This window comes from Pecten maximus, chromosome 11 (assembly GCF_902652985.1).
Source record: "Pecten maximus chromosome 11, xPecMax1.1, whole genome shotgun sequence".
In the NCBI taxonomy this organism is placed as follows: Eukaryota; Metazoa; Mollusca; class Bivalvia; order Pectinida; family Pectinidae; genus Pecten; species Pecten maximus.
In genome coordinates, this window is record NC_047025.1 from 32,257,487 (window position 1) to 32,267,124 (window position 9,638).

The 9,638-nt window shown below is 33.4% G+C and overlaps 1 protein-coding gene across 1 annotated transcript; it reads right to left on the bottom strand.

The window, feature by feature from the left end:
* Window positions 1-7,244: 7,244 nt before the first annotated feature.
* Window positions 7,245-9,406, bottom strand: LOC117337622 (pyruvate dehydrogenase [acetyl-transferring]-phosphatase 1, mitochondrial-like). The gene has a single exon (XM_033898690.1). The coding sequence runs from the start codon at window positions 9,270-9,272 to the stop codon at window positions 7,809-7,811; it is 1,464 nt and encodes a 487-aa protein (XP_033754581.1). The 5' UTR covers window positions 9,273-9,406; the 3' UTR covers window positions 7,245-7,808.
* Between the last annotated feature and the right edge of the window lie 232 nt (window positions 9,407-9,638).

The window sequence follows — 9,638 nt, forward strand, 5'->3', positions numbered from 1 at the left end:
TAAGCTGCAATACAATTATTGTCAATGTATTTTGCATTGTCCATTACTATATGCATAACTGATGAAAATGTTGCATTAAGTTAGCTTCAGATTTGATTTCACCTGCTATATATACATTCTTACTAACTTCCTTAAGATTGGTGAAATGGGCATTTAGCTACGTACCTGACCTAGCATACAAATATAGGGTTTCATAATGTGTACTGATAAAATTGAAAGCTTGTAGTTAGGTTATGTAAACACATATTTGATTGGTATAAGACACATCCTATGCTATTGTGGCAGGTTTTTATTGTATCTAGTATTAAAACTAGTGTACAGTGATACAGTTGTCTTCAAGCTCTCTCTTTGAAGAGGAAACTTCCCTATAGTTTATTAGCAGAGTGACGAACTGGCAAGTAAAAGTTTGCAGGGTTGACAACTAGTGGAGGCACACTACTCACTCCAGTTACAAGTTATAGATGGAGAGTCACTATATGGAGTTAGAATCTTTGTTGAAGTAGTGTCCTAGTGTTTAATTGTATATATTGTTCATAGACATCTCCTGAGGGTCACAGGCAGTCATTCTCCAGCCTCGTTGGCACACTTTCCATTGCAAATTAAATGAGAACAGCAAATTCAAAGCCAGTAAATTCAAGCTTACTGATGGCAGCACAATTCTCTTTAACTTATCAGAGATGTCACTTTGCACCTTTGAAACCAAAAGGTTATGATGTCACCATACTTGCCAACTTTATAAAATTCTCAAGGGGGAGGAAGTGCGTGAGCAGCATATTTGACCGAACAACACATTTCACGTGCGACACATTTAGCAAACAAAAAATAAGGGGAGATAATTTGCTTTTGAAAAATAACTTCCCTGCATGAACACTTCCCTCCCTCACTTATATAAAAACAGGAGAAAAAAACTTATAATTTTATAAGCAACAAGTTCAAAAAATAGATGCAAAATTACATTATCTTTAATTATTTCTGGAAATTATTTATCATAACTCACTGCTGACTCTAAATAAAAAGTATTTATTTAGATATGTTATGATATTGTAACTTGAAGCATTAACTTATATCAGCATTAGCTAAGTGGCACCAGTGATGATAAAAGGAACATTATTTTTCATATGTTGTAATTGTCAGATGGTTATAAAACTCTGTGTATACTCGGATCCCAGGAATTCCGATATTGACCAAAAGTAGCATGGGCAATGATGTGGAACAAAAGTTAAATATAATTTAAAATCTTAGGTCATAATTTAAGAGCAAGCCCAGACCAAGTTTCGCCCACAATCTTGTCAGCAGATAGTTTTCACAGTACTGGTACATGTAATAATATGTTCTGGTCAGTAAAAAGACAAAAGGATTTATATAAAGGGTCATATTTTTTATTCGTCTTCAGACTTTCAAACATAACTCAGCACTCAATGTAAAACAAAATACACTTAACAGAACTTTCTAAGTTTGATATGTAAGATAGTATACAGACTACAATACAGAGATATAACAATAACCCTGATCACTACCGTATTCAACCTAACAAGCATACTGCGTATTGCTTAAGCAATATATCTCCTCTACCACATACCCAACACTAGCTAGTGTGGTATTTTACAAGTTTCTGAAGTTTTATCTAAATCTCTCAAGGAATTAAGCCTCTAGAGTGTTGGCAAATTTTGTCGTTACTTACATATGTATAACATGGACAGAGAGGAAAACTATAGTCCCCCATCCCCCCGGTTTCACTGGTAGACTAATAACACACTATGCTCTTAATAAACTCTATGCAGGAAAAGTTTCCTTGCGACTGAAGCTTATATATATATATAAACATATACAGCAGATCAGTTAGGTAATTAAGAAACTTTTTAAATGTTTCAATCCGCGCGCACATCCTCTATTCATGACAAAAATGTGGGTATAAGCTTATAGGAGCAGGTGAACTTATTAGGTTGAATATGGTACAATCTTTGAACACAGCACAACATTTTCTTACATTTGTCTTGCATAATCTCATGATAAACACATTCAGTTATACGGCAACAACGTTAACTCAGGCATGATAATTGTGTTAAAACTATTAGGTCTGATTATACTGGTGGGTATTGGATGTTTCTTTATAGAAATTAAAGAGGCTTGCCTGCAGAGAGATCAGAAAAATTGGCTAATAGAAAAAGATTTTTTACACATGACAGATTATTGGAATTCTTGAGTTTTTCATTTTATTTTCCTTATAAAATGCTGAAAAGTGATATTAAAACCTCATTTTTAAATATTATTCATTTAATCGCAACCCGCAATAAGTCTAATTTGATTGACACATCAAAGAAACAAGCACGTGCACAGTGCCGCACAGTGATAACTTCAAAGGCAGCGGCGATTTACAAAGAAGATTTGCTGTTATATTCCATACATTTCCCTCTCAGGTTGAGTTTTAAAACGTCTTTTAAATACATATTCTGTAATTGTTTTCAAGAAATAAAGTCGGAAAGCCTCTAATTTTGTCACATAGAAACATGTACTGAAGTTTATTTAGTGATTGGAGATGTGCTGTTTACCGGTCCGTCTGCGGGTAAGCCTCTTTAAATATATATCAAATAATTTTGACAACAATTTTACAATATCTAACAAAAACTCAAAATTTATTATGTATATGTAATGAAAAACACATGAAATGAGCATGAAATTCTGTCGCCCTCGCTGTCAAATTACATGTTCTGTCATTTGTAAACAAGTTTGAGCAGACATGAGGAAACTATCTGGGATGTAATACTGTATACAGGCTGATTATAAACAGAATATCACTTGATCATAAAATTGTAAGTCTCTTTATCCGGAATAAAATAGAATGTTACTCAATCATAAAACTGTAGTTTCATTATCTTGAATAAACTATTAAGAAGGTACAGAATTCTTTACTTAACCTGTACTATTATACATTATTAAATATTTTCACCATTTATCTAGGGTAGAAGAACTGGACTGGGTTGAGCGCTGATGGAAAAGGTAGGCAAATGGTTATAGCATCTATCAGAGTTCGGAGGTCCCGGGTTCGAGTCCCGGTCTGGTCATGCATTTTCCCTCTCCTGTTACACTAGCTACAATTGTAGTATAAGGCATTATGAGAATTTTCCATAAACTATAGAGAATATAGAGAATTTGTTTCACCTATTGGGATATTTCAATTGAGTCATAAAGTCCTTGTCAGACGAATGTGTCGCTGAAAAGTGCATATATATAGCAACATATAAACGACATAGACAAGATTTTAATTGTCACTAACTACTTAGTAGTAGAAGGCTTAAATACTTATTCTGTTTAAACCCACCATATAAAATGCTCATGTCATCAATATCATGTAAATATTACACTATTTCTTATGTTGAAAAAACATACGATGTACTGTCAGAGTCGATGTTTGCATGTGACTTCAATGGAATTCAAAATTAAATGCGGACGAGGGTGATTGGGGGGGTGGGGGGGGGGGGGGGGGGGGGGGGGGGGGGGGGATTATTTCCCTATGAATATACATGTATATGAGCCATGCACTTTCGCACATTAAGTTTATATTTACAAGGACGTCTACAAATTTCGAATAAAGATATGCAAAAATGAACCCAGATGGGTTTTCACCACTTAAACTGTCGTCTTCAAAACATATTTTTCCAGACTTATGTGAAGCTTGTGCAAAGTAACATTTATATCACTGATAGCACATTGAAATAGGTGATCAATGCAACCAAACCTCAAACCTGTCATTCATGATCACGAGACTGTAGCCAATCCTGTGTTTAGTATATAATTATTCCGTCTAAGACTGTCATAAAGAGAATCTTATGTTCATCTCATATTAATTAAACTTGTCTGTTGATTGACAGGAGATTAAATGGCATTCATTAATGCTGATGTAAGATGCCCGATTACTGAGTATTTCAACAATAAATGGGTAACTGATAAATATTAGTAAAACATAGCAAAAGTTAATTTGTAATCTTACAATTTGTATTCATACACATTTCATCATGACTTTAGTAACCAGGTTATATATAATCTTGATACAATGCTAAAGAAAATTTAAAGCATTTGATTAGCCAATAACCCAGGTGTAATTTTCTATATTCTGATTCTACACATGTACAGGTAATATAAATGCATGTGCAAGTAATACAAAGTTGACTACAAAGAAAAAAAAAAAAAAAAGTTGACTACAAAGAGTGATATACATATATCCCAATGGTGGAATCTGTGTGGTTTGCCTGCTACACAACAGACATTTCTGCTCAAATGCAGGCATAATTTTAATAATTGTTTTGTTAAATAATAAGATAATGTTGATTATTTGTTTTAAATTATGCTTTGTAGCATGACAATTCATATTATTTAGGTTTAGGTACAAGGTGGTGAAATTACACGTCTGGGTTTTTTCTGTGGGTATAGTACTAGTATTTCAAATTTGATTCTCCTTCAGCTTGGGAAATATGAACTGTAGACAGGCAATATGAGACCATACTACTTGCAGAGAATGAAATTCTAACGCTTTTGAAATTTTATTGCAGCTGGAGCTATATATCTCGGATAAGCTCCATATCTATTACAAGTGCACTATATTTATATTGTCAATTGTTATTGACATGTATGCATGATGTACATATATGATGTTTTGATTGTTGTGTGCATGTAACTTAATAATAAGTTCTGAGGTATAATTGACAATACTTTTTAGTTTTCAATGGAAATCAGTTTAAAACCTTGGAAATCAGGAGTGGGACGATAGTTTACAAGACTGAAATAACTTTTATAGCATATCATTTTTGTATGGAATGACTTTAAACAAGAAAGACACACATACATTGTAGTGTTGTCAATATATAACATAACTCAAACTAACTAAAATTATGTAGATAAAATACAATGGCTAGACCAAATTGATTAGAAACAAAGCACCTACTTTGTAAAGCTTTCATTATATTCTTAAGATGCCTCACATTATCACCAATGTTAATGATCATACTCTCACAGAAAAAGTCCCTTATCATTCTACATTTGTATTACAATATATCAGATCATTTTTATCAACTGGATACATCATTAGTATGTATCTATATATACTTATATAATGTAAGGTATATCTGAATATGAAAGCACCAACACGTCCAGGCTTTTCAAAGCAAGCATGTGTTAAATGGATATTCTACACTTATTTCGTAAGGTGCTTTTTTTAACAAGAGGCCCATTCGGCCTGATTGGTCAACAGACTACAAAGATTTACAGTCAATGTTATCAACCCCAGTATGCTACAGGCCCAATATCAGTTAGATCTCTGGGCCTCTTGCTTTGACTCTGTGACCTTGAATGAAGGTCAAGGTCATTCATTATCACAAACTTGATAGCCCTTTACGTATACCCCACCCAGCTATAAGCCCAAGTCTCTAGGCCTCTTTGGTTATTGATAAGAAGTTGAAAATGTAAATTGTTGATGAATGGATGATGCATGATGGACGAAGACAGACAAAATGCAAAATGAGATTAGAATATATGGTAGATCACTTAACACTCTGTCTCAGGTTACCTAAAAAGTCACCAGAAAGAGTTCTTTAATGGTATAGAACAACTAGAATTTTTTCAACTTTTATAGAATATCTGTTTAACTAAGTCTGTTTTACTGAATGTAATTTACCAGAAATCAGTTATATAATATAAGTGATTAAGATATATACCTCCATACATGGTATATGTGGAGGAAACAAATTGCACTGTAAAAGACTGCATCCTTAAAATCCAAGATATTGCATTCATGAAAAGATCTGCATCTTAATGGAGAATGTATCCCTTGGATTTCAGAGATGTATATATAAATAAATGAATTATGGATTATTGTTTTAATTTTTCATTGTAATTAATATCATGATCACATAATTTTTATGCAGCAGGAATGGGGTATGTAGTAGACCAATAATGTTTCAAAAGGACCTAAAAACGGTTATTAATATACATAAACACACGCCTGAGTAATTTGTAAATGGTTAAAACTTTAACTTGCTATACATCTTGGTATGAACCTTAGAATATGCTGTCATGATCAGTATTAGTTCCACTTATAAATGGGCTGTAGTCACTGTAAAGTACATCAAACTAAAAATCAACATCTTAGTAAATTGTGAAATTCTTGACAGTTATAAATGCTTGCATGTTGTACATATCTTACAATGTATAGTTCGGGTGTCCATTATCATATTTCTGAGTTGGACTGATATTCTTTTAGTCTACTTTCGCATCTTTTTTTGAGCTGGTACATAAAACTACTATCATTATATATAGATACATTTAATATCATGGATCTTTATTATTCTGATATTAAGCATGCAAAAGTTTGAACCTACAAACAACTTTCAAAAAAAAAAAAAATCTATAGAGTAGTTTCTGAACTAAACCATAAGAGTATTATTATCAATACAATATTCCTAATAGCTCATCAACACAGAAATGTCATTAGGGCTAATAAATGCTGAGTAAAAATGTGTGTCAAATGAACAAGATCAAAGAAATAAAATGCGTAGAGAAACATTGTTGGTATGTATACATGTACACTCAATTGTAGTTTAAAATGAGGTCATGGTTAGTTTTATATATAATTGTGGCAGTGACTCTTACAGCTTTCATATACGGTAATTCAAAATTTTCAAAATAAATGAGATAAAGCTTACAGTGCATACTAAAGTTGAACAGCCCACAATCATTATCGTAGAAAAGCTTAAAATTCTCTGACATATTATATGACTGGTCATTTGCACCAGGCAAGCTAAAACTGACATTATACTAATGATTTTTTTTTTAGAAAACTAGATAGGAAATGTCAACAAAACCACTTAAATATACCTATATCAGATCATAATTAAATTCAAAACTATTTAACAGCATTTAATGTACTAGAAATAATTTTAGAATTACATTCAAACTTCTGAAGTTAAGCTTTGATGCATGGGGGTTTAAACAATGGTGTAGTATATATGATGTTCTGAGTAGTACTTCAACACTCGGAGGTTAATCTAGACCATTTTTACTACTGAAATGTGGTAGTATTCCCCATTGATGAAGTTTTCCTCCTTGAATAATACAAATTTGCCACAAAGAAAAAATCCATTAAAAAACAGGGGAAATCCCTCAAATTTTGATGAAATATGTAAGAATTATAGCAAAGAATAACGATTAAGTGTTAAGGTTTAAAGAATAATTCTTAACACAACGTTAACACTGCAGCCCTTCAATTCCACCAAATTTCATAATGGGTAGTTTTCCCCAAATCCTAGATTAACCCCTGCTGACACTACATAACATCTTTGTCACATATATATATCTTACATTTTAGCTAATTATATCATGTAGTGACTCCTAATTCATGTGTACATTTATCTTCAATGTTTTTAATGATTGTAAGAACACAGATCAAGTAACTATGGACATGGTATTCTGATTATGAATAGTATAAATGAATAAAAAAATTACATATATATATAGTTATGGACATTCAATTCCCATACCTTGTCTAAATGATACAAGCAAATTGGTTGGAACATCTAAAAGTAATTACAAATCTTTAAATATTCAAAACTGCTTAGTGCTATATATATTGACATAATATATATTTGTACTTTCTTTAAAATTTGGATTTTTTGGGATCATTATTGGCAGTTGTTGCATATATATAGTTGTCTGCAATACTTGGTTATATATATGTATAGATATATATCAGTAGTTAGGTTACACTCAATCCAAAATTGAATATATATAGGGACCATGAGAAATCTGGAATTCAAATGTCATGTTACATATTTGTCTTTGATGTATTCGCTGTCAAAATAAACAACAATAATTGAGATGTCATCTCTGTAAAATCTGGCATATCCTGGGGCAAGAGATAGTGTTTCTGAGATTCTTTGGTGTTCTGGACCAAGAGCATGGCGCAGAAGATAAGAGCACACATTGTCATCCTGTGGTTTCTTCTTCAAGTCATTTTTTCTTTTGTTGAGTGCTTCATTAATGTCTCTCAAACTCATATTTGAATTTGGCTGAAAGTTCACAGGTACTTGATGTCCTATATTGTGACCACCAACTAATTGAACAACCTTTTCTGCTGGCATTTGTTCCCAAAGTCCATCTGAAGCTATAATGAGAAACTTATCTTTTGGTGTCAGTGTATGGTGGATAACTTCAGGCTCAGCAGTAACATAAGGGGGAGTTTGGTATCCTCTAGGTATCAAGGTTTTGCCATAAATAGGAATATCATAGGCACTTGTCCTTTCCACATGCTTCAAATCTCTTGCAGACCACTTAAATTGAGCATCTCCAAATGCCCGCAGAGGAGCTAATATCCCAAAAAGCCTTCCTTGCTGAATCATATTAGCTCTTTCATTAGGATGTACTTGCAAAAGTCTCCTGATTTCAGATGGATTTGCAGCATCATGCATTTGAGACAAGGGTAGAGCATTCCAGCCATCTTCATCCTGTATTCCCAAAACTGCCCTGCAATCTCCTGTATTCGCAATGTACAAATCTGTGTCATCTAACATTGCAACACATGCACATGATCCTTGAAATGCCATATGCATAGAATTAAATTGCAACTCTCTATTTAGAGTAGTGGGAGCGGCTTCAATCATTAGATCATGGTCAAGGGAATTAAATGCACTGATAAGATTTTCTTTTATAGTTGTTTCTTCTGAAAGAGAAAGAATCTCTGATGCAAGTTTTGCTAGTTTTGCCTTATAAACATTGTCCATGACATCTGTGAATACACTCTGTGGCCCATGCAACCAATCCACAAGAGAAGAAATATCATAATTGGTTTTCCTTACCACATCAAGTATTTCTGGTGGAGACATTGTCACCGATATATAATTGTAAAGTCGTTCACAAACAGCCTGAGAGCAAAAGTCGCCACCATGACCATCAAATACACCGAACAAATACTGTCCAGGTTTTGAATTCTTCAGTTTTGCTGAAGCATCTCTGTCTTCTATTGGATTATTAGCAGGAAGACGGTTGCAGTCGAAGCTTTTCACAGCACCCTCTCCGGTAATTGACTGTTCATTAAGTCTTATGTAAGCGTTCACCTGTTGTGGTGACAGTTTAGCAGTGGCTGGGCTAAAATAGTGTGCATTCGAGTGAAATGAACGCACTAATGTCTGTCCTAGTCTTCCACCCAGAGGCATCTTACTGAAGGTCAACGGTGATAGTCTACATATCGGAAGCGATTGTAAAAGTTCGACTAATCTTAAAGACATAATTGTATGTCAGTCTTCACATATAGTCATTCAAAAACATTTTAAAATGTGCGATTACTACATGTTTGTCACTTTCACGTTGACAAGTACACCAGTCGGCCCTGTCTGCTACCACAAAACACGAATCGGAAATGTGACACGGGCGTGTAAAAATAAACATGGATGATTTCAAGAATCCGAACTAATGTGTGACTGTAGCTAAATGAGGCGAATTTCTTAGCAAAGGGGAATCTAAAAATCGTCTATATCGACAGAACTTTTCAGAAATTCTATGAATGGACAAAGTATATATGTTGAAAAGACAATTATTGTTTTTTTGAAGATATATTGTGTTAAAAATAAAAAGATGTTAGCGTAAAATCCGGA